The following is a 24,970-nucleotide window of genomic DNA, read 5'->3' as shown; positions in this document are numbered from 1 at the left end:
GTCCTGCTCAAGGTGTGTGTGTGTGTGGAGGGGGGGGGTGTTATGTTCCTTGTCTGTGTGTGAAAAAGGGGAAGCGCAGACATGAGCAGCTGCAGTCAAACCCCCTCCTCCCTTCCTCCCGCTCCCTCTCATGCCCCCACCTGTCTTTACCCGCAGCCCTTTTTTCTTCCTTGCTGGTGCCCAGACAGCGGTTGATGACGCTGCAGTCGGGGCTGGGGCCTCTCACTCACTCTCACTCTCTCTCAACAAATGAAGGCTGGGTGTATTTATAGTCCAGCGTGTCACCCGGCAGCCAGCGGACGGGGGATTACCTCGGCCACGACGAACAAGCGGGGCATCATTTAGAAACAGGCGCTCGCTCTGTGACTCGCGGACACACAGGCAGGCGTTCACCACACTATCGCCGCGGAGGTAGCGTGTTTTCGTTTGTCTCTCTCCATATTGTTATGCGGTGTTTGTAAAAAAAGAAAAATCCAAAAAGGCATGCTCAAGGAGACCATTTTTTCCCTCTCCTTTTCAAGTGAAGTGCAAAAGTTCTTGGCTCGCAGCCGGTTCACTTGTTTTTCCTACAGGCTGTTGTTCAGAGAAGAAGTTATTCAAATAACCCCTCCCCCGTTTTTACATAATTGTATTCAAAGTGGCTTGAACTAACCCGGCCTGTTGCACCTCCCTCCAGGACAACTGCCCACAGCTGTCAACGTCTGAAAAGATGTTGGGGTTTTAGGACCGAAATGCATGAAAATCTCCACTGTGTCCATCTTACTCACCCGTGTCCCAGGCTGATGTCGCTCTGAGCTTTGCAGTGACACTCTCCTGCTTATGTCATGCTGTGTGATGCTCTTTTTTATTTTGTACTACACTTTCAGTGTGGATCATGCTTCACTTCACACATTTGAGCCCTTGAAAGCATTGCAGGCTTGCTGGAAGTGATTTTCCATGGGCTTTGTTAAGCTAAAAAAAAAAAAAAAAAAAAAAACGTCTCCCAGAACTAGTAAAGCGAGGTGAAAGCTCACCGTTGCAGCGATCAAATTGCATTTTCACAATGAGACTTTTGAGCTGTGTAATTCCCACTGAATGTGATGGATTCACTCTTGTGTGCTCTGAAGGAGATGCGCGTTTTATCCCGACTTAAAGGTGCCCTCCTTGGGCCGACTGTACGGGAGTGTCTGTGATGAAGTCTCTTCAGATGCTGTCTGAGGGTCTGTAGGTGCCTCTTGTTGTCTCTCAGCCACGGCTGCAGATACCGGTCCTGCTACACACACTCTCTTTCATCCGTTTTGTTACGGGTTACAGTGGAATCATTTATGCTCCTTCCACTGATCAGCCTGTTTGGTTTCAATACTGGATTGTTGTTCCAGACGTTAGTGCTCCTTGGCGGTAAAGGAAGAGGTTTTTTTGGACTTGTGTCCCTTCACTTCCCGCTCACGGTCTCCTTGGCAATGTGTGCGGCTGCAGAGCCTTTTGTGACGGAGCGTTCTCTAGAAAAAGGGGATTCGCTTTTGTGAAACAGCTGTGACGCTCGTTTGAAGATCCTCTCTGGCATCAACAGGTTGCTGTGTGTGTGTGTGTGTGTGTGTGTGTGTGTGTGTGTGTGTGTGTGTGTGTGTGTGTGTGTGTGTGTGTGTGGCTCGTTCGTTGGTACACCACAGGTGTGCTGATGGCTGTTGTCCAGCTTTTGAATTCACACGTGTTTCCATTCAGTAGCTTTTAAATTGGAGTGAGATGACTGGAGTTTATTAAACAAACAACAACATTGAAATGCCTTCAAGGCAGCGCAAAGATTATCTTTACATAATGTGCACTATTTATTGTTGTGTATTATTTACTATTAAACTGTTAGGTTGAATTTGGTTTGTCTGATGTTCTCTGTATCGTTTTCATTGTTGTCACGATCTGGCACTGTGAAGAAGTTTTGTTTTTAATAAATAATTTCAAAATTATGCCAAATTTTCAAGAGATAGTGACTTTTAACATCGCTTATAATTGAGACGGTTGTCTTTTTTTTAAAGGCACAAGATTCAAAGAAATATTCAAGTACATTTCTTTATTATTATAAAACATGACAGCAGCACCTGACTTGGAGCTAAGGAGTTCTTGGACTACATATTTTCTTTTAGATTAAAGTACTTTGACACTTTTTGTTTCCTGTTGCCGTGCTAGAATATAATGAGTGTAGTCTATTTCTGAGTAAACATTTTCTAGTTCAGATTATCCGTAGAAATACACCGATTGCAATTTCTTGACCAATTTCCAGTTTTATAAAAGTCTGATCTGACTTCCGATTATCTTTCTCTGTCTGTGTGTGTCACTGTGTGTGTGTGTGTCACTGTGTGTGTGTGTCACTGTGTGTGTGTGTCACTGTGTGCAGCGTAAAACCAGACATGTTCCGTTTCCCGGTAGTAAACATTTAGAGTGTGTGCCGGTCTGTTTCCGGTTGCATGTGAAGGACACAAACCCACGCTGTTGCCTAGCGATGGAACGCCGGTCTATATAGAAGCAGCCAATTTCCACCTATGGTTGATTGTTTGGTGCGTCTCTAATTCTCAGTGTCTCGTTGAAAGAAGCTGTCGCCAATTAGAGTTTCTCTGACTGTCAGAGGCTTGTTAGGAGCTTGTGCTCTTCACGGCGAGGAGGGAGACGTGTCGGCATAATTAGAGAAAACAACATCTTGCATCACTCAAGTCTCAGAAAGCCTGTGCTCATCTGTGTGTTTCCTCTCTTTTTTCTTTCTCCTCTGCAGATACTTGGAGAAGTATGAGAAAGTCCACCACTTCGGCGAGGACGATGAAGAAGTGCAGCCGGGGAATCCCAAAGCCTCTCTTCCAATCGGTGCAATCCCCAGCTCTTACAACTACCAGCAGCACATTGTATCAGGTAGGCGTGTGCTCGGGTTCAGAAGCTTCCTCTTGATTCTGTCTGCGGTCACGAGTCACTCTGGTACTCCGTCTGGGGCTCGTCTGTCCCGGGTTCATGGGCCGTTTCCATTTGCATCCTTTCTTGTTTTCTGTCTCTCTTTGCCTTCTTCTATGAAGCACATCTCTCTCTCTCTCTCTCTCTGTCTGTCTGTGTCTCTCTCTCTCTGTCCCTCTCTCTCTCTCTCTCGGCCAACTGGAACGTTTCATTCTCACACCGACGTGATCGGAGCCGCGTGTGAGATTCACGGGACGGCGCGGAGGTCGAGCATATGTAAAGAAATGCATCGACTCGATGTCACACGAACGCGACGAGGAAGGAGATGTGTTGATTGCTTTGGGGTTTTTGCTGAAGGTTCAGACCGCTTTAATGTCCCCAAAGGTTTTATAAGACTCAGTTAAACATCCAACCGGTGTTAGCGAGGACACGTCAGGGCCTCATGCGCTGTTGTCACGCAGGCGCTTTCTGTTGCTCCGACGTGATTTTAAACACTTTGTTTTTTTTAAATCTCTTGAACAGGAACATGTTAATCAGTGAGCTTTAGAGGAGCCGTAGGAGGACTCTGGACCTTTTGGCCGGAGCGAAGCCACCAGGCTTAATATTTACTGTGTAGACGCGAGTGCCATCGATCCTCGTGTGTGTGTGTGTGTGTGTGTCTGTGTCTGTGTGTGTGTGTGTGTGTGTGTGTGTCTAAATTAGGGCCGCAACTGGTTTTATAAGCTAGTAATATGTTGATATTTATTTCTTGGATATTTATATATATAAAAATAAGTGTTATTCCAAATTTACAGTATTTACACATAACAGACCTAAATGTATCATGGTAAACAAAGTGCAATGAAACATGTATTTTTTCTATTGTATTTAATGTTGTTTGAACAGACCACAGCTGTAAAAATGTCTTGACCTTGAAGGTTTTTTCTCTGTCTGTTGGTTCAGATCCTTTCTTCTTAACTTTCGCTCTGGTCCGTTCTTACTCTTCTCTTAAGTCCTTGGCTATTTGTCTCAATTGCTGGTTTTGGCGCGTAATCTCCATGGTGATCTTAATTCATGACGCACTGAGGTGCTCGAGTTACTCTGCATCACCAACTATTGAACATCCCTCTGCTCTTCAGAAACAGAAGAAACGTCTGCAGTGTTTCTGTCTTGACCAACCTGGCCAAGGACCCGTGCCACAGCTGAGCTTTCACTCCTCTACTTCCACATTCATCCCTTCTGTTCCAGCGTGACTCATTTCATTCAGCTCTGTGTTTGAATCAAGTCTGTGAAATGCATTGTTTGTGCCTCCTTTTCTTTCTTTCTCTGAAGTTGCCCACGCACACCAAAGTATCGACTACCGGTTTCTAACTTTTGAAACCCGAGCAAAGAAGTGTCCCTGAGTAACGATCATTACGTTTGAAAGCGTAAAAGCGTCGCTCGACAAGGCCCGACCTCTCGTCTGTGTTGTCCGCCCCGGTTTATTGATGAAGGGGAAGGAGTTCCCCTGGTTGGCTCTCCTCCCTCGGAGCCTCCGGCTTTCTTTTTTTAGTCGCAGGCTGTTCTCTCTCTCAACCCGGCCGTGTGCCTGCTGAGCAGAGCGACTCCTCTACATGACCGGGGGCAGCGGTGAGCGTCGTCTGCGACTGTGAAGGCTTTCCTCTCGGTCACTACCCAGACGAGTCGGACTTTGAAGAACACAATGTAGTTTTGTAGTTACCCGCCCATGCTTGGCTTCTAGGGGAACCTTTTTTTTATTTATACATTTTTGCAGAAGAGCTCAGGTGACGCGCATTTTTATCATCAACTACTTTTACCATTTGTGTCTATAAAATGTCAAAAATACTCAAACATGGTTGAGTGGAACAATCATTTATAATAGTAAATAGAATCTCACATCCTCACATTTAAGCAAACAGGAATGTTTCTTTCTTTAAAAAAAAAACGTTTTAAAGATTTTTCAGCCGGTCAAGTCCTCGATTAATCCACGAATCGGCGGCGCTCTGACTGGAGTGTTTACCGGCTGAAGAGCCAGGCGTTACCTCAGAAGTTAGTGAGGAGAAAAAAAGAAAAAAAAAGCCGTTTCTTAATTACCTGAAGCCTAGTTTAGTATTTCTGTATATTGTCGTGCCCCTCATCTTCAGACGTTACGCGTTGATTTCGACACAGTAAGCGAGTATTGGCTGATACATCTGCCCGGCTGGTTTTTATTGGGCCATTCTGGTTTCATAACGGCCGTCTCGTCCGTACCCCTCTCTCTGACTCTATCTGTAATGTGATCGGACAGCCAGGCTGAAATCGCGCTGCGTCGGCTTGGCCGGCTCAATGCTGGTTAAATATTTGACAGCTGGTGTGTAAATCTCTCCCGCTGGGCTTTGGTCTCTCCTGTTGTCTCATCACGTTTTGGATCGTAGGCACTCCGCTCACAAAGACATCTCTGTCAAATGTTGCACTTCAGTCCTCTGCACCTCTGGCTCGCTGCAGGTGTTGGAGCAGGCAGCTTTCTGAATGGAGTCTTATAGCAACTGCTGAATCACATTTATCAGCGCAAATCCTTTTTTTTTTTTTTTTTTTGTGTGCATGGAAATCAAATTCCCTCAGCGGGACTCTGCTCTGCCTCACGATTGGTTCCCAGGGGCAGCAGTCTACAAAAGATCCTGCACCAAATTGAAATATCCACCGTTATAAGTGAAAAACAGGAACCTATGCACACAAATGATCAATGGCAGAAAATCAAGAGGCACGAGAGGGAAGCGTTGGGCTTTTGTTGACGGAAACGATCGCGCTCTCGCAGACCGGATCCTCTGTCATTTAGAGCTGTTGAATACCATTCGAGTCATGATTCCCCTCCCCGCTATTTAGGATTAGAAGTCCTTTTTTTAATTATGAAAGCCCATCACGGACGTGGACCGAGTCAAAGACAAACACAATTAAAAGTTGGAGAACGTTCCCGTTCCTCGGTCGCACAAGAGTCTCGGCTCATCCGACTCATTTGGACTAAAAGGCCGCCTTCACCGCACAACCCTGCGGCCCGTTTGGTTCGCTCAGGCGCGGTTAAAGGGAAAAGCAATCGAGTTAAACTGGCTGAAGGTGTGCAGGGAGCGACCACACCGGGGCGACCGAAGGCTTTCCCACTGCAGCGCTGCTTTCACATGATGCAACGATTCCTTTTGAAATCCTCTACAGTGAACGAGCGCTGCTCCATTTCTTTATCTCCTCCAGAGGCGGGTGCTTTCGGGCCAAATGCCACAATAGTGGTTTATATTTCACATCGTTAACATTCAGCCGTACATTTAAATGCCATTTGTGTTGAGCTTCTGCAGCGTTTTAAAGGCCAATTCATACTTTCTCCGTACGCGTAGCATGGTCCCATTCGGTTCCTCAGTCCAGTCGGGGGCGCATGCACCTGGAGGTGGTTCGCCAAGAGGAAGGAGGAATCAAAGGAGATGCTTGTTTGGAAGAGAGGTTGTTCGAGATCCACTTTAAGCTTTTTATAGAATTTGTCTTTAAAGGAATACAAAGGCCGCCAAATGACCGTGAACCCTTTTCCAACATTGCTATGGTGCAAAACCGCTGCCACCTGGAGAAGAGTGTGGGCGTGAGCATGCGTGGGAACGCCAGACCAACGCGGACCCTCGACTGTAGTGATCGGTTTAAGTCTGGGGGAAGTGTGTCTGAGGCTTTGTCTTTGCTTTAAATACAACGCACTGTTTGTTTTTCCCCTTGTTTTCAGACCTTTTAAATGTTAGATTTGTTACGTGCGCAAACTTTAATTCATAAGCTGCATGTTGGAAAATCTATAAGTTTTATTTTTTCATATAAAGCACACATTGGTATTCCGGGATAGGAACTGTGCTGCTGATGTGTCCAGCAGATGTATCAGACCTGAAGTTAAAGACGCTTCTCTCTCCTCACTGCCCCCTGAAGGCCAGATTTTCATGATGTAACATGTGAAGTAGCCCTGAGACGCGTTCTCTTTTCTCCTCCTGCAGACTATCTCCGCCAAAGCTATGGACTGTCCACAGACTTCGTTCCCCCGTGCGACTACAACAAACTGGTGCTGTCCCTCCTCTCGGGTCTACCTAACGAAGTGGACTTTGCGGTTAACGTTTGCACTCTGCTGTCCAACGAGAGCAAACACGCCATGCAGCTGGACAAGGACCCCAAACTGGTCACGCTGCTGCTGGCCCACGCCGGCGTCTTCGACGAGTGTACGTTCCCTCGGATTGTGCTCTCTAGTTCAGCAGAGTAGAAAAGTTGAATATATATATATATATATATATATATATATATATATATATATATATATATATATATATATATATATATATATAATAATTATTATTATAGTTAATTTTATATATTTATATTATTATTTATATTTTTTGTGCAATACTGTTATATCTTTTATATTTTGTGCCTTTTATTTTTATTTATTTTTTACCTTAAGTTTATTCTAATTCTGTGTGTTAGGAGGACCCTGCAAAATAAGCATTTCATTGTATAGAATAACTCTGTTATCTGTGCATATGACAGTAAAAACATCTTGAATATATTTATATACATATATATAAGTGCTTTGCGCACACATTAGCGCTCAGACTACAAAGAAACCTAGCTTTGGACAGTTGTTTTTTTACATTTTAATTAGGGTGGAGATTATCTGTTGAAAAGTTTGATTAAAGCTATCCAAAATGAATTCCTAACTATCTTTATTCAGCAAAACCTAGTTTAAATTTGCTGGCAGCCTTCTCGCCTCTTTGTTCGAGGATCAAAGGTTCTCTGTTCTCATAATTTATCAAGAGGGAATTGAAGAACAAGGGCACAAGAGACGGATCATACTGAACCGAGGTGGCGCTCTAACCCTTCCTCTTTTCTCCCGTAGCGCTCGGCAGCTTCTCCGCGGTATTCGGGACGGACTGGAAAAAGAAAACCTCCCGGGACTTTGTCAGGGTAAAGTAGAATAAGAGTCTTTTTATTTGTGTGACCTCTATATGCCTTCTCAATGCGTCTCTTGCGTCCCTTTTTATGTATAGATATTAAAGAAAGCATCTGTTTCACTCTTCGCAGCGTGAAGATTGTCAGGAAATCTTGCGCCAGAGGAACCTCGGAGCAGTTTTCTCTTTAAATCACAATGGAGGTCAATTTGCTTTGACCTCACTCAATTTAAGAGGCATGACTCAGAAATAATGCAATGTCGTATTTTATTTATCCCCAGTCAGCCGATGGTATTCTCTTCATTAATAACCCTTTGACCTGTGTCTGGATGAAGGCTGGTCAGCGACTCAGATTATCTTATTAGTGCAAGTTTTCATGATTGTGTGTAGAAATGTGTTGAAATCCCCAAAGAGGTATTAACAATATAGCGGCGACTGCTTGATTAAAGGGGAGCAATGTCAATTTTTCGAGGTGTTTGGGAGTGCTAAAATAAAAAGTTGTGTAAAGCCTTATGTGGCTCCAGAGAGGGCTATGTAACGTCTGAACGTCCTCACGTGATGTCACTCGAGTCGGTGTCCGTTGGAGCTGGAGGCTACATGTTTGAAAATGAAGAAATGTGGAGTAAAATTCTAAAAACGTGACTGCTCGTTTTTCTACAGGCTAAATAACGAACATATGAAGGTTGCATTGATTTACATTGTGATATATGGAATAGAGAAGACGATTTTGATCATTTTTAACGGGCCATTGATGCGTTACTTCAGGTCTGCCGTAGTCCGTCTGCTTCAATGAATTTACTATTGCTGAACTTTGGCTTGAATTATTATTCTTATTCTTATTATTCTCCGTTGGATGCTAACAGCTGCTATTCTTCTGCAGTTCTGGAAAGAGGTGGTGGAGGATGTGGAAGTCCGGGATCTGATCTGGGACAAGAACAGCGCAGCACAAGGTAAACACAGGAAGCAATAAAAGGGGAACACTCCTGTGCATTTGTTGACTTTAGCGACTTCCCTTTCAGTTTTGCTTTCGTAATACCTGTGAGTGAGAAGTGTGCGGTTGTGTTTTTAACAACCCCTCCCCCAAACGTAGTAGTTCACATTCTTTTTACAAAAGATTTGAACCAATAAGTAAAAGCAATGATCACGAGGAGATTTAGAAACGAGCTTCACCAGTTGGAGAAATGTCCCAGCTGTCCCGTGATGAACGGACTCGCTAAAAAGACCAACAGTTCTCTTTGCAGACGGTTCGTCGAGCGAGGATCGCTGGCAGAGCCTCTTCCACCCGCCGCGGAACCAGGGCATCACGGACATGGAGGCCCAGCGGGTCCTGCAGATCGCCGTCATCCTGCGGAACCTCTCCTTCGAGGAGGCCAACGTCAAGCTGCTGGCGGCCAACCGAACGTGCCTGCGCTTCCTTTTGCTGTGTGCCCACTGTAACCTCATCTCACTCCGACAACTTGGACTGGACACGTTGGGCAACGTGGCTGCCGAGGTTGGTCCGCTATTGGCTTTTGTTAAATATAACGAGGGTGTCAAAAGAAATGTCATAATGGGTTGTGTTTTTTTTTAAACTGATGATTTGGGTTCGTTCAGTGAAACATCTTAAGTGTCTCCACAGGTTACTGTGACACTGTAAACAGGCTTTTTTTGCCACCATTTCTGAATTGGAGCAGTTTAGTTCAGTTTCATTTAAAGGAAAAGTAAACCGTCTATTCAGTGGCCATTGATCCAAACAGATTTAATTGACCAGCAATTGTCCCTTCATGGCACAGCAGCCGTAACTACCGCTCTGGACTCCTGCAGGTAGTTGAGCTGTGAATCGGGCCGTAGCCAAAGCATTGCTCGCTATTTGAAGAGTTTAGAGAATCTTTATTTAACATTTTTTTCCCCAGGCTTTACCGAACCGAAAAAGCAGAAGAGTAAAGAATGGATTTAATGTGTGTTCATTTGCTCTGTTCAACATTTCCTTTTTTTATAATGACATTATCAAGTCCGGCTGAAAAACACTCGGCAGTGTAACGTTACTTTCAAAACAAACGTGTCACAATACAACGTCACTGCGGTTATTACAGCGTCGCCAAACACGAAAACCACTTTTGCGATTCTCTTGCAACCGATTGCTTATCTGAAAAACAAAACTAAATAGCGGATCACTTGTGTCTGCCAGATGGTGTGTTGTCACAACCAAGCAATGTGTTTTTCAGATTAAGTTTAACATATTTATTTGGCTATGAATTCTCACAGTTTGTAGCCGTTACAGATATACATCGACGTCAAACCTTCTCGTCCAACGTTGGTGAAATATTAGCCGTCAGAGTGAGAGATGCATCACGTGGGCTCGCTTACATTTTGATCTCCCATTTATTGTTATGAGATGCATGGAGATGAGCTGACGTCTATTTTTAGAAACTGCATGCATAGGGTCCCTGATAGCATCGGTTAAGCCTTTGATGCCATTAATTGGATGGTTGGGCTTAGGCCAGTTAGCACATTCTTCAGATATGATACCGCAAAGCCTTCTGTTGTAACATAACTACTACTAGAGCACCCGTTTTGGTTGCTTATATGTTGTGAGCAAGAACACAAATCATTAACGTCACGGCGGAATTACTGTGGTTTGGCTCGTGGCCAGATTTTTAAATATAGCAACAGGGCATCTCTTTTGTTTGGTTCAGACTCTGCCCGGGGACTACAGAAGGAAATTTGGTATATTATGTGTAGCGTGCATTGTCCCTGCTACATAAACAAAAAAATAGTTGTTATTCATGTGAGGTCTCATTGTCATAGGTGTTTCTGTATAGTAGTAGTAGATGTTGCGGATCGTTGACTGGATCTCGTCTGATTTCCTTGTAGCTCCAGCTGGATCCCGTAGACTTTCGGACGACTCATCTGATCTTTCACACCATCACCAAATGTTTGATGTCCAGGGACAGGTTTCTCAAAATGAGGGGTGAGTTATCCGGCGGGCCACTACGGTGACTATGTATGACTATGCCTGGTGATGCTACTTGAGTTAAACGCGTGTCTCTTTTCAGCCATGGAAATCCTGGGCAACCTCAGCAAGGCCGAGGACAACAGCGTGCTCATCTGCGAGTACGTGGACCAGGACTCGTACCGGGAGGTAATAATGCTCCTCACGCTGCCGGACCTCATGCTCCTCATGGCCTCCTTGGAGGTGCTGTACCTGCTGGCCCAGCTCGGAGAGATTCCCTGCAGCAAGATCGCCTCCGTCAACCATAGCATAGGTATGACTCGCCCGTGAGATCTTAAAGGAGTGAAGCATTTCTTTGATCTGCTAAAAGGCGGATCTGTGAACCGGCTCCTCAGTGCTGATCCGTGTGTGCCGTCCTCTTTCTCCCCTTTCAGACCTGTTGGTGCGGTTGGTATCGGTTGACCTCCATACGTTTGGACCCGACGCCCTGACGGCGGTGCGATTGATCGAGCATCAGGCCAGCGCTGACCAGGCGGCCGAGGTTCGACCGCAGCTGGTGGAGCAGGTTCCTGCAGCCGTGCAGGGAGCAGCAGCGCCTGGTGAGCGTCTGTCTGTCACACGTAGTCGCTCACGCCGCAGAGGGGGTTGAACTTTGGGTACACTGTAAACGGAGCTTTGGATTTTATTCATTATGGTCCACTGGAAATCTGTAATGTGCTAATCTACTCTGCTAACGTTAGCGCTACAGGTTTTTACATTAAAACTAGGTCTGAGCACGTTAACGCGTTTTATAAATGTGTTAACGCAGCAATCCATTAACGCGACAATTGTTTTATCATGCGTTAACTGCATGTTTGTTTTTATTTGTTTTTATTGGGATTCGATTGAGTTTTTACAAATAACACTTTTTTTTGGCGCAGACTCAAGGATGGTAATAAAATTAAGAAAGCCGTGTAAATAATACAAATCATTCAATTAAAATCAATGTCAACAAAACCCAATGAATAGCCAAATAAGGTCTGCATTTTAATCTGTCAACATTTATAATAACTCACCTGTTGCTGCTGAGCAACTGGAGCATCCTTCACTACAAGTTGTGAGGTCTGTTTGTCACTGATAAATTACTTGAATAGTACATACGGGTTTGGCAATTTTCTGATCTCTTAATTCTTCTATGGCCATCAATCAGGACGGCCAGAGTTTAAGCAGTTTAACCTTAGAACCGTAGATTTAAAAAAAGATACAATTAGTTGAAGATCACCAAGAAGTTTAACACCTATTTAGTTTTTGATTGCATTTATCATGGTGGGCGGAGACGAAGGAATCAGATTCCAGTTCTCTCGCTGCAGCGAGTAGTGAATGAACAGGTGTCCCTTGGTGGGAGCTAAACCCCTCCTAACCTTGGAAGTATCCATCCCTGCTCAGTGTGCTCCACAGGGCTGCAAGGTTATTAGTTTGCTGACACCTAGTGGACACCCTGGGGACTACTACAAACCTCGATAAATTCACCATATTCTATTGTTTTGTGCATTAAAACAACTATACAGAAGCATAACCAGAATTTTGTTTTGTCTTTTTCAGTAACGAGGGTCGCGGTTCAATCCACCCAACCCCCACCTGGTATTGTTGAACTTGACGGGGAAAAATTTACACTGCAGTGGTAAGATTAAGTCGCCTAAAGATGTTTATTCTGATGTTTTAGCTGAAGAAAAATACAGTTCGATGGTTTTTTTGCTCGCATAGTAACCACTCAGTCGGTTGTTTGTCTCTCCAACAGGCTAAACGCACACTTTGAGACAAATGCAGAGGGCTCTGTGTCTCGATCAGAAATGTACTCCGAGTACCTGGCCACGTGTAGTAAAATGGGACGAAGCAACATCTTGAACTCGACAGGCTTCCTCAAATGTCTGCGGTCAGTTCCGTTTCCTCCCCGTCCAGTTTGATTCTGAGCTAGTTTTCTGCAGCTTCAAAGATGCCAGCAAACGTTTCCCTTTTGTGATGAACCTGCGTTTTCCCCTGTCCCCACAGGACCGTGTTTCCCAGCCACACAATGCGGCGGCAAGACGAGGCCAAGGCCGCTAGTCAGGTTCAGATCCTCCTGGTCGGGCTGAGGCGCAGGGCCATGCCTCTGCCCATCCAGCTGTACTACCAGCAGCCGAATCCGGCAGCAGCTCCAACACCTCCGGCAGCTTCTGGCGACCCTCAGGCCCCGCCTCCAGGTAGAACTAGGAGAATGAATCATGTTTTCACTTCTTCATTCAAATACATTTGAGCATCAGGTTTTGTAAGATACTGTTTAGGACCGACAATGTGTTGATTATCAAAAGCTAAAGAACTTTGTCGCAAAAGACATTCCAGAAAAGTGATAATGTGCAGAAGGATGATCGCAGTGATGCAGAGAGATTACAAACGCAAACGCATTCAGGAAATGTTTGCAGGAATAGTAGATAGCTTACTCAGGGAAATTGAGAGGAAGTCTTCATAGCTGTATCACATGTTGAGAAAGACAATTGGCAGAGTTGTGTGTCTAAAAATGTAAATATGACATGGAAGAGTTATGGTAAAAGATAATACTTTCAAAGTGCTGCATCAAAAGTAAATTAAAGAACATGACTACAACCCGATTTTAAAAAGAGTATTTGTAAGGAAAAGTAGAACATGTAAACTTAAGTAGCATCTTGGATCTGATCAGTTCTGGGTTTGTGCATTCTGTGTGCCCAGGCTTACCTCTCGGGCCTCCCAGTCTTGGACCCCAGTTTGTCCGGGTGATGGGCCCCAGCCTCAGCGCCATCGGTGCCGCCTTGACTGCACCGGACCCTCCTCATGCGAGCCACCCGGCTGTTTCCCGCCACCCGGTGCCCCTCCAGGCTTCTCCACAGTTGCCACCAAATCCTCTGGCAGCAGCGCAGCAGCAAATGGTCCGACCGGGTCCGGTGGTCCAGATCCCGATGTCGGCGGCCACCCAGAACCACAGCCCCCAGAACCCGGCTGCTCAGCAGCACTCCCCCATGCTCCCCACGGGGATGCCTGTCACGCTATTTCAGCAGGTACCACAGGGCCACATCCTCACCGCCAGGGTACACGGCGTGTGCCCTCCGATCGCGCAGCACCCGGCCCTGCCTCAAACCCCTCCCCCGTCTGGGCCTCAAGGTGGAGCGCCCCAGGCGGAGCCTCAGTGTGTCGCTTCGGTATCGACACCCTCTTCTTCCACCCAGGCGGGGGGTGGTCTGGCGTTTAGTATCGCGGGTGTGACCAATTCCCAGGGATCACGCTCCACATTTCAGAATATCGCCCCCAAGCCAGCGCCAAGCCAGTCGGGCGGACCAGCAGCCACGATGGCCGCTCCCAACCAGCAGCCTCAGAGTCTCGTCATCGTCGGCCCCAACCCCCAGCAGAACCCGGCCTACGCCCCCGCCATACACCAGATCGTTCTCGCCAACCCCTCCGCCATCCCCGGCTCCCAGACTATTCAGATAGCAGGGCAGCCCGACGCTGCTTCCAACCCCTGCGCGCCTCCTGCTTCTTATTCCAACACCCAGGTCCAGCCCAATCAAACTGTCAGCCACGCACTGTCCATGAAACGGCATCAACAGCAGCATCAACAGCAACTCCAGCTCATTTCCCAAACTCCCCCCTCTCAGCCTACCTCCACCGAGTCCAGCTTGATCAAACAGCTACTGCTTCCAAAGCGAGGGCCTTCCACTCCGGGAGGAAAGCTCATCCTACCCGCTCCACAGGTGCCCCTACCAAACAGCACGATGGCGCCGAGTCCGCAGGTGATCTACCAGACGAGCTACAGCACCCAGAATCCCTCTCCTCAGCCTCAGCAGCTCAATGTCCAGCTGGTTCCTGGTCAGCTTCCCGCTGCAGGAGCCCCAGGCCTCCAGACGGTCCAGCTCATTTCCACAAGTAGCACAGGGGCAGCTACCATCATTGGCCCCACGGCTGCCGGACAAGTCACATTCACCGTGGTCCCCACCACAGGCTTCACCACCTCTACCGCTGCCGTGGTCAGCCAGGGTGCTGTGGCTCCTGGAGTCCCCCCTCCTACGTTCTCCGCTGCATCAGTGCCCCACCACGCCCCGGAGGCTCCACCACCACCACTGCCAGCTCCCCTCAGAGGAGACAAGATCATCTGTCAAAAGGAGGAGGAGGCCAAGGACGCCACGGGGCTGCATATCCACGAGAGGAAGATAGAGGTGATGGAGAACTCGTCTTTGGGAGATGGAGACTCCAACGGAAAAACCAGTAATGGCGACGTGGCGGCAGGGGCCAAGCTGCTAAATGGTCGGAAGTGCATGGAGTCTAATCTACCTCCATACCACTCAGGGAACAGCCAGGGGGCGCTCAATGGCCCGGCTATGGAGGGCCACCCTGCTAATGGGAAGCAGGCCCTCTCCCCCGGCCTGAACACCCCTCTGGAGGGTAACCCCGACCCCAAAAAGACTCTCGTCAACGGGGTGTGTGACTTTGAACGAGGTGAGAGTGGCAGCAACTTCAACAAAAACATTCCAAATCACATTGGTTCCAGACAGTACTTGGGGAACGGGGAGGTGGGCCCTTCTGAGAGGAGTCACGGGTCAGACCCGCCTCTTCCTAGTCCCCCTGCCCCGCTGCAGGACACTGCCAAAGCCCAGCAGGCCGAGCGCCTGGCGAATGGACCCCAGGCAGCCGGCAACAGGCCTCCCTCGGAACTAAGCAACGGACCTTTGGGGCCGGGCCGCGGCGTGCCTACGCTAAGACAGCAACTGCTGCCCAATTCCACCTTCCCCTCCTCTGTCACTGTCACCTCCCAGAGTCCCGCAAACGGGGTGGCCTCCGAGGCCCGGGGTCTCAAGAGGCCCGCCGAGAACGAGGACCGCAGCGGGGCGGCCTCGGGGATCCCCAACAAAGTGGGAGTGCGGATCATCACCATCACTGACCCCAACAACGCCGGCAGCAGCGCCACCATGGTGGCGGTGCCGGCAGGAACGGACCCAAGCACAGTAGCCAAAGTAGCAATAGAGAACGCCGCCCAGCAGAGGAACTGCTCGCCCACGCTGGCAGCTGGCTCGACGGTGAGTCATTGGAGGGTTAGTCTCGTAAGCCGCATTCATCTGGTCTCCTAGTAGTGTGACTCGATGTCGGTTCTGTCGGCATGACTGACACGAGTATTTGCAGTCGCGTACGTTGTGTCGCTACTATGTTTGGCAACACATTTGTGTCCTTTGTTGTCCACCAATGGAGAGTGAATGTTTACATATTACCAGCCACTCCATAGATTACCATTCTTTGCAAATCTACCTGCTTTTTTTTTAAACAGCATTCGCCTGGTAAATGGTGCTAATTCTGTACCCTGGTGGTATTCTAGTTAGCACAATCACATATGTTGACTTAACAGTCTAGCAGACGAGTTGGAGGCGTCTCCTACCGTGAAGCATATGCCAAGTCTTTAAATATTCATTATATGTTATATTTTGGTCTAGCATAAACCAGAATGCCTCTCCTGGAGTTGAATGTTGTCAGAAAGCCAGACATAATGGTGCTCACACAAACTGTAACAGACCCGTTATAGTTTTGTTGCAGGCAGCTGTAGTCTAACTGTTGATGCATGTTAAAACATATCAAGACATTTTACACATGGTTCTCAAACAGAACGCAGCTGGAAGCTGCAGTTTGTGGTCGTGCTCTGTGGTCTTAGTTGAGATACAGCTATTATTTGGCAGGCACTTTTTACATATTTTTTTCACTTTGTAGCGTGACTCAAAATACTATGACCTCAGATGTCTTTGTCTTTATGACTTGCGTATGTCTTTGGATGCGGAACAGATGAAGTCACATCTGCGAGATGCGACAAAAGACACTAAAACGTGACATTTAAGAGGCACCATGCTTACTCATGTACCGGTTGGTAGAACACCGGCAACTCATCAAAACAGCCAGAAACCTTTCTAGGATAGGTTTTTAATATGATTCCAGGCTTTGACTCTGAATAACACACTTATGTAACTGTAATTGAAGTGGCATATTATGATCTAGATATGTAATATTTTAGTGTCGGACTTAAATCGGACAATAACTTAGAATAACAAATGTTGTGCTGTAGGGAATAGGATTTGCTCGGCACTCAAATTGCTGTTTGTTTCGGAGATGGATGGAAGAAGTCTGATTTATTTAAGGGCTTATTAGGACTTACTGCAGGTTGAGGAGAATATTGTTGTTCATTCAAATATTTTCCCACCGCTTTAATTTAATATTACAATATAGTTCAGTATGTTTCAGTACCATCACTGCATTATGGTGTGTCAAATAAGAGAGTTCAGTCAGTTTGGAGTTACACCAGAGCTTACCACAAGAATACGGAGTAGCCAGCCTGTTGGTAACCGTCCAGTGAAATATTGTGAAGCAGATTTGGGCTTCTTGTGCATTTCTTAGTCCATACAGTCTGTTGATGGCTATTCATATTTAAAACCACACCTATCAGAAGTGTTTATTGCCAGGTACATTGAACATACGAGGAATTTGACTCGGTAAAAGGGGAAAACGATACAAAATATACAAAAAACAATAAACAGACATAGACAAATATGGTAAATAACAAACTGATAACATTACTTTAGAACAAGTATATTTCTTTAATCGTTTGTGGAATGTTTACACTGGAGACGGTGAACATCCTGGATGAAGCCGGTCCAAAGTATTCCTGTGATTCTGCCGGAGGGGGCAAAACATTTTTCCAAAATCAAACTCGGGCCCCAAGAAATATGCACGAACTGCACACCACTTGTGAGTGACTGTTTGGAGGTTAAGAAGGTGAGGCCAATTAAGACCATGTGGCTCTCACCGATACCAACCTCCTATAGCGAAGCTGCTGAGAGAGCAACTTGTGCCAGTAGACGGGCCCCGGTTACATCTCCGCCGACAGTTCCAGTGTGAAGGGAAATTACAAATGCAGCTGGTTTTCTCTTTTTAGAGGTCCTTTTTAATTTTGTAACCAAAGGTGCTAACTAATGACTTCTATTTTAACGGGACAAGCATGTATTTTATGCTAATTCATAGCCTTTTCCTCTCCCACAGCCGACCCCGCCCCCCGTATCCCAGCCCGCTCCAGGCGGTAACCACAGCCCGCACCTCTCAGAGCAGCCGAGCCCCGCGGCGCCGCCGGAGCCGACCAGGAAGGCTGGGCAGAACTTCAAGTGTCTGTGGCAGTCCTGTAAACGGTACGCGCCGGAGGCCCTCCGTCATACCGTCCTCGGCCGAGCCGCTGTCCAGCGTCCACTGATCACTTCTCTTTTCTTCTGTAGGTGGTTCGAAACTCCGTCGCGGGTGTTTTACCACGCTGCGACGCAACACGGTGGGAAAGGCCTGTACGGAGGGCATTGTCAATGGGAGGGATGTGAACCTTTTCCCCGGCAGAGACTGTCCTTCATCACGCATCTACAGGTGAGACTCCCTCCTCCTCTTCCTCTGTGGCTGCTCCTACAGGGAGTCATTTTATCTAGTACCACGTCAGCGTGAGACAATAACAAACGCGTTCCTTCCAGGACAAGCACTGTTCTCGAGAGGCTTTGCTGGCTGGACTCAAACTAGAGGAGCAGCAGGCGCAAAGTCCCAATCAGACTTCTTCCCAGTAAGTACACCTTTCTTTCTCCACCTCGATGCCCGAGAACTACACAAATCACAACTACTGCATGTAAATATCTGGGAAAAGCAGTGTACCGATATTTGACCAATAACCTTAATGACGTCTGCTTGATGTGTTATTAAGGACTCCGCCAGCGGCAGGCAGCACTCCGACACCGCGAGCACCGAAAGCAATCGTGAATCACCCGAGCGCCGCTCTCATGGCTCTTCGCAGAGGCTCTCGAAACCTGGTCTTCAGGGACTTCACTGTGAGTAGAACAAGGATTCCCTCTTCCCTGAACTTCCTTGAAACTCACAGTTTCATACACTTTAGGATGACTCGTATGAAAGCTCTCGTTTGGACCTAAGCCGCTTGGAAGCTCTTTTTTTTTTTTTTTTTTATCCAACTGTTTCCTCCACTTCTTGGTTCAAACACAGGCCCAGGAATGAGTGGAAATGCTGTGTGGGGGAGAAAATGTGGTCATTTCCTTTGTTAGGCTGGAATCTGCACAAAAGTGAAACTGTTCATACTGCACAGGTTTAGAACACCCATGGTTCTGCAGATCATGACATTATCTACTGTAAAGAATACTTGTTTGTGAGTGATATAACATTGTTGGGTTAAAAGACAGAACACTTATCTTGTTGCCATGTCACGATTATTACGACGTCTTCTACTGCCACTCCTTCTTATCCTCTCATCTCTCAAAGTGAACCCATGAATATTGTTGTTTTTTTCCTCTCCCAGGATGAGAAAGAGGGACCAGTGACCAAACACATACGACTAACTGCTGCCTTAACGTTAAAGAACATCGCCAAGCACTCGGACTGTGGTCGCATGTAAGTGTCCTTCTGGCTTTCAGAAGCGTTGAGTGAAACCTGCTGAAGTTTGTTCCCAGTCAGATGCCAAAAATACAATATGTTGATCTTAAATGTTCCAGAAATGATTCTTCCAGTTATAAGTTGTGTACTGGAGTGCATTATATTGTTAGCTGTTTCAGTTTTTGATCACTTAAGTTGTGTCCTCTTTCTCCCCTCGTCTCTCAGGTTGGTAAAGAGGCATGAGACGCACCTCTCCGTGCTCGCGTTAAGTAACATGGAGGTTTCCACCACGCTCGCCAAATGCCTTTACGAACTGACGCGCTCGCTCCAGGCTTAACGCCCCAAAAAAAGGATCGACCTCGACACCACCCGTCTCCTGAGGCGAGAGGAGGAAGCCGCCGCCGCCGATGAGCCGTAGCGGGTCTGCAGGGGGAGGAGCGCAGGAACCGGAACGAAGACCCTCCTTCTGCCGCGCCTCTCATCCCTCACCTTCTTCCTCGCCAACCTGTGTTCTAACCCCTCGCTCTCCCCCATCCACACACACAAACACAAAAAAAAACTGCCACGGGGGTCTTCCACCAGCTGCCCACAAGGGGGGGCTCTGTAAAACTGCTTCCCCGCGGGACTCAACCGACGAAACCCCAAACATGAGCACATTTTGTTTCAGTTCTTTTGTTATTTTTTCCTCTTCGTCCCGTGAACTGATGTGTGCGTTGGAGCGAGTGGCGGTCGACTGAAGAGTACGGATGAGCGGCGAGAGTGGGAGGAGACTATTGTAGGCGGCCCACAGGGTCGGGTGGACGAGGACTCAGCTGGCAACTGGCACAGATGATTTTTTTTTTCTTTCTTTAGAAACTTGGTAGCTTGGTTTTCTTACTTGAGTCAATATATTTTCACTTATTTATTATTGAAATGAATACCATTACAATTAATGAAAAAGAATCTTGTAAATATGTTGTGAATATATATAAAGAAGATCCTCTTTCATGCCGATGCAGCCACTGGAGAACTTGCTCTGTGGAGTAATAGAAGCATTACTTTGGTAGAATTGAATAAAGTAGTATGTTTTTGTTTGTTGCTTTTTTTATGATCCCTGGTCACTTGTATCTAATGTGATTCTATACTCAGCAGTGGATGAATGTACTTAAAAACCTGTAAATAATTCTGCAAAGGTACTGATGCTGTAAAGCTTAGGGAGGGGGTAAAAAACAGTTTTTTTGTGAAACTGTGACATTTTTTGTATTATAATACCTTGTAGAACTCATTTTGCTGGCTGAAAGAGTATGGAATAATATATCTCATGTCATTTTGTAGAAGAAAAAAAAATATTGAAGGTATTCTCTTCCCTTCCTCTTCCCTCACATGCCCTCCCCTCAACACGCACACACAAGTAACATATATCCACTGTAAGCGTTTTGTCATTGTACGGGCCCTAGTGCGCGTACCAAAATTTTTTTGTATTTGTAAATTGGTTTAAATACATGGAGTTTTTATACAGGTTTTCTCCTGTGTTCTTTGCTTTACGTGCAGGTATGATATTTTCTTCACTACTTTTTTCTATCTTAATATAGTGTGGAGTTTTATTGTACTATTTTTTCATTCTCAATACCATGCCACATTCCGGCTCACGTCCTCAGACTGTCCTCTCTACCGTGTGTTGTGTAACATTTATGACTGCCTGTCGTATTAGCATCTGACCGGGTGACCCAACCATCCTCATTTCTGCGGTGTCAGTAGGATGTGTGACTATACATAGACCTAACAGTCTGTTAGAGATTGGCTTTATTTACTTTGGTGACTGTTTATAGTTTTTAAATAAAACACTGAACATTTGGCTTTGGTTTTTACGCTTGTTTCTTTATGCCCCGCCACCACCACCAATTTCTCCCACTTTCCTGTCGCTCAAAGCGCCTGCAGCAGTCGAGGTAGAGCAGGGATTCCCAACCACGTATTTATGCAGCAATGGATACGTGGAAATTATTATTTTTTTCTTCAATAACACCTGGACAACTGTTGCGATTGACTGCATGAGAAGAAGAGAGTTGCGGTCTGAACAACAAATATTCACAAATAATTCAGACAAAAAGTAGTGGGCAAACGGTCAAAATAGTTAGCTAAAGGTTTTAGATAAACGATCAAAATAACCGTTTATCAAAATAACTTAAAAGTAACTTACATTCAGTTTTGATTTCTTAAAGCTAATTAAATGTTTACGTTTTCATATTTAGCGAACAATGTCACAAACAACTATTGTTTTAGTTAGCTAAAGATAGCGTAATGGCTACATGGTTATAGTTAGCTAAAGGTAGAGCAATGGCTACATGGTTGTTATAGTTGGCTAAAGGTAGAGCAATGGCTACATAGTTGTTATAGTTAGCTAAATGTAGCGTAATGGCTACATGGTTTTTTATAGTTAGCTAAAGGTAGCGTAATGGCTACATGGTTGTTATAGTTAGCTAAAGGTAGCGCAATGGCTACATGTTATAGTTAGCTAAAGGTAGCGTAATGGCTACATGGTTGTTATAGTTAGCTAAAGGTAGCGTAATGGCTACATGGTTGTTATAGTTAGCTAAAGGTAGCGTAATGGCTACATGTTATAGTTAGCTAAAGGTAGCGTAATGGCTACATGGTTGTTATAGTTAGCTAAAGATAGCAAAATGGCTACATGGTTGTTATAGTTAGCTACAAGTACTAGATTGACGGGTGTCATATTTAGCTTGAAGTAATGATTTAAATGTTGCTATAGTTAGCTTAAAGTAATGGATAGTTTGGTTAGCTAAAAGTAATGGATAAATGGTTGTATTTAGCCATTAATGGGTAAACTTGTAAAAGCTAGCTGAAGGTATTGAATGGCTACATAGTTGTAATAGATAGCTACAAGTAATGGATAGATGAGTGTAATATTTAGCTAACAATTATGGATAAAGAGTTGTTAAATTATGGATAGATTAATGGATAAATAGTTAGCTTATCTAAAAGTAATTGGATAAACTGTTGTACTAATTAGCTAAATGTCTAAAAATGTTGACTAAATGGTGGAAACATCCAGCCGTTGTCACTCCAAGTGGTAGTTGTTCTCATGCGAACTTGACCAAACCAACCGTAACGTTGAACAGTTAATTTTATGAAAAGATTATTGTATCAATAGCCGCTTTTATAGAGACATTTTAAAATAAATTAAAATGACCATGTTTGGAGTTCATCCGACGGGGCTTTCTAGCCAAAAAGACCGGGACCTACTGGTGGAGAGAGCTCCGACTGAGACGTTGCCAGGATTCCTCTCTGTTCAGACGTCTCTTATTCAGCACACAACATGGGGAGTGTTGTGTGCTGAATAAGAGACGTCTGAACAGATGCCAGAGCCCTTAATATTCAGCACTCAGTTTTCATGGTTGCTAGTTGGGACTTCAAACCGCCCTCTTGTCTGATATAACCGAACAAGCTCCATTTGCTGGCAAGCTGATCCTTTTGTTCTGCCTAACCACTGGACGCTTTCCTTTGGCTTGTTCCCTTCAACATAATTGAATTGTTAATGACTTTACTGAGCGCTCCACTTCCCACAGCTCCCAAAACATACTTTGTGCTTAATCTCACATTACACAGAACTTTTCGGAATTCATCAAAAGACTTTACAGTCTCACATTTTGTCCGCGCTTGAAGCACAGTGTGAGATCCTGATGTTGGTTTATTTTGGCCTCCGTCTTTGATTGTGGTTTCTGCATTCAAAAGATGCAGGAAATCTGATCTCTGTTGAGGTTTGTGTTAAAATAGCTGGTGTCCTCTTTTCAGTCATAGTAGCTATCATGCTCATTTAAACAACCGTAGATATAAAACGTGGTTTGTGTCTGCATAAAATCCCTGCGTTAAATAATGGATTTTCCCATTTTGGTGGCTCGATTCTATTAGATTGTTGCCCTAAGTAATGACAGTATGACGAGCAAGCATGCACAATAGCACCGTGAAACTGTAGCAGCTAAATGGAATTAAACCGACATTAACGTTATTATTTACACCTGTGCTTTTGCAGCACCATCTAAACTAAACCATCAACATTCTGCTATGTTCAACGTTTCAGGGAGATTGACGATGAGCCTGCATGCACTGGAGCGAAGCACCCATAAAAAGGGAAGCGTCATTACGTCATCGTGACAGCACTCTAAATGTTGCATTGGTGCCAGACTTTAGTGCCGATTTTATTAAAGGGAATAGAGTGGGCATGGCCGGTTCCACTATAACCCGTCATATTTGTGTTTTTTTCTCCTTTGACTGAAAAATACTTTTTTCAAATAAAACATAGTGTGATGTTGATGTTTGGTAAATGTAGGACATGACCGTATGTTACAATGCCTGCAGTTTGCCTTTGCGATTTACATTCATGCTAGTCATCCAGCTTATATTAGCTCGCACACACATACACTCAGCGGCCACTTTATTAGGTACACCTGGCTAGTACCGAGCGGGTTTGACACCCTTTTGCCTTCACCCTTAATTCTTCGTAGCATTGATTCAACAGCTGGAAACATTCCTCAGAGATTCTGGTCCATATTGACACGATAGCGTCACGCAGTTGCTGCAGATTTGTCGGCTGCACATCCATGATGCAAATCTCCCGTTTCACCACATCCCAAAGGTGCTCTTGTCTATTAGATTGAGATCTGGTGACTGTAGAGGCAGTTGGAGTGCAGTGAACTCTTTGTCATGTTCAAGAAACCAGTTTGAGATGATTTGAGCTTTGTGATATGGTGCATTCTCCTGCTGGAAGTCGCCATTAGAAGATGGTTAAACTGTGATCATAAAGGGATGGACATGGTCAGCAACAATACTCAACTGGTACTAAGGGGCCCAAAGTGTGCCAAGAAAATATCCATAACACCACCACCAGCAGCCTGAACCGTTGATACAAAGCAGGATGGATCCAAGCTTTCATGTTGTTTATGCCAAATTCTGACCCTACCATCTGAATGTCGCATCTTAAATCGAGACTCATCTGGTCAGGCAACGTTTTTCCAATCTTCTATTGTCCAATTTTGGTGAGTCTGTGCAAATTTTAGCTTCAGTTTCCTGTTCTAGGCTGCCAGGAGTGGTACTCTGCTACTGGAGCCCGTCTGCTTCAAGGTTCCACGTGTCGTGCGTTCAGAGATGGTATTCTGCATGCCTTGGTTGTAGAGAGTGGTTATTTGAGTTACTGTGGCCTTTCTATCATCTCGAACCAATCGGCCTATTCTTCTCTGCCCTTTGACAGCAACAGGCATTTCGTCCGATCGCAACTGCCGCTCGCTGGATATTTTTCTCTTTTTCGGACCGTTCTCTGTAAACCTTAGCAATGGTTGTGTGTGAAACTCCTAGTAGATCAGCGGTTTTAGAAATGCCACCAGTTTCTTTTCCATTCTGATGCTCGGTTTGAACTTCGTCGTCTTCACCATGTCTAGATGCCTAAATGCATTGAGTTGCTGCCATGTGATTGGCTCATCAACTATTTGTGTTAACAAGCAATTAGCAATTAACTAAACAAAATGCAGACACTAATTTAGTTCTTTGACGAAATAAAGTACCAAATACCAGTGTGAAGGTTCAGATTTATATCGGTAAAATGTTATAACATTTGGTGATTCGCGCCAACCCCTGAAAATAATATAAATAACTGTCTAATGTCAGTATATTAATATAATTAACAGATTGATGGTTGGTTAGTTATTGATATCAAATATGCTCTATGTAAGTTCTGCACGTACCCAATTCCTTCATTTATATATTCCTTTGCACAAGTGCAGGACCCTGAAATCAAAGC

General features: G+C 45.4%; 1 protein-coding gene across 1 annotated transcript in view; it reads left to right on the top strand.

The window, feature by feature from the left end:
- The window catches only part of arid2 (AT-rich interactive domain 2), a gene marked incomplete at its 5' end in the record, with an annotated part of 29,490 nt that extends 8,475 nt beyond the window's left edge, over positions 1 to 21,015 (top strand). The window contains 18 exons of the mRNA XM_079236453.1: positions 2,741 to 2,874; positions 6,882 to 7,100; positions 7,775 to 7,842; positions 8,707 to 8,776; positions 9,068 to 9,318; positions 10,680 to 10,776; positions 10,862 to 11,071; positions 11,193 to 11,357; positions 12,340 to 12,418; positions 12,536 to 12,670; positions 12,787 to 12,977; positions 13,480 to 15,815; positions 17,815 to 17,957; positions 18,042 to 18,180; positions 18,282 to 18,367; positions 18,506 to 18,629; positions 19,109 to 19,200; positions 19,408 to 21,015. Of these exons, the coding sequence (XP_079092579.1) occupies positions 2,741 to 2,874; positions 6,882 to 7,100; positions 7,775 to 7,842; positions 8,707 to 8,776; positions 9,068 to 9,318; positions 10,680 to 10,776; positions 10,862 to 11,071; positions 11,193 to 11,357; positions 12,340 to 12,418; positions 12,536 to 12,670; positions 12,787 to 12,977; positions 13,480 to 15,815; positions 17,815 to 17,957; positions 18,042 to 18,180; positions 18,282 to 18,367; positions 18,506 to 18,629; positions 19,109 to 19,200; positions 19,408 to 19,519 (4,651 nt within the window). The 3' untranslated portion in view covers positions 19,520 to 21,015. The remainder of the gene's footprint in view (positions 1 to 2,740; positions 2,875 to 6,881; positions 7,101 to 7,774; positions 7,843 to 8,706; positions 8,777 to 9,067; positions 9,319 to 10,679; positions 10,777 to 10,861; positions 11,072 to 11,192; positions 11,358 to 12,339; positions 12,419 to 12,535; positions 12,671 to 12,786; positions 12,978 to 13,479; positions 15,816 to 17,814; positions 17,958 to 18,041; positions 18,181 to 18,281; positions 18,368 to 18,505; positions 18,630 to 19,108; positions 19,201 to 19,407) is intronic.
- Between the last annotated feature and the right edge of the window lie 3,955 nt (positions 21,016 to 24,970).

Source organism: Taurulus bubalis (assembly GCF_910589615.1).
Source record: "Taurulus bubalis genome assembly, chromosome: 20".
Lineage (NCBI taxonomy): Eukaryota > Metazoa > Chordata > Actinopteri > Perciformes > Cottidae > Taurulus > Taurulus bubalis.
This window is presented reverse-complemented; position numbering and strand designations above follow the sequence as displayed.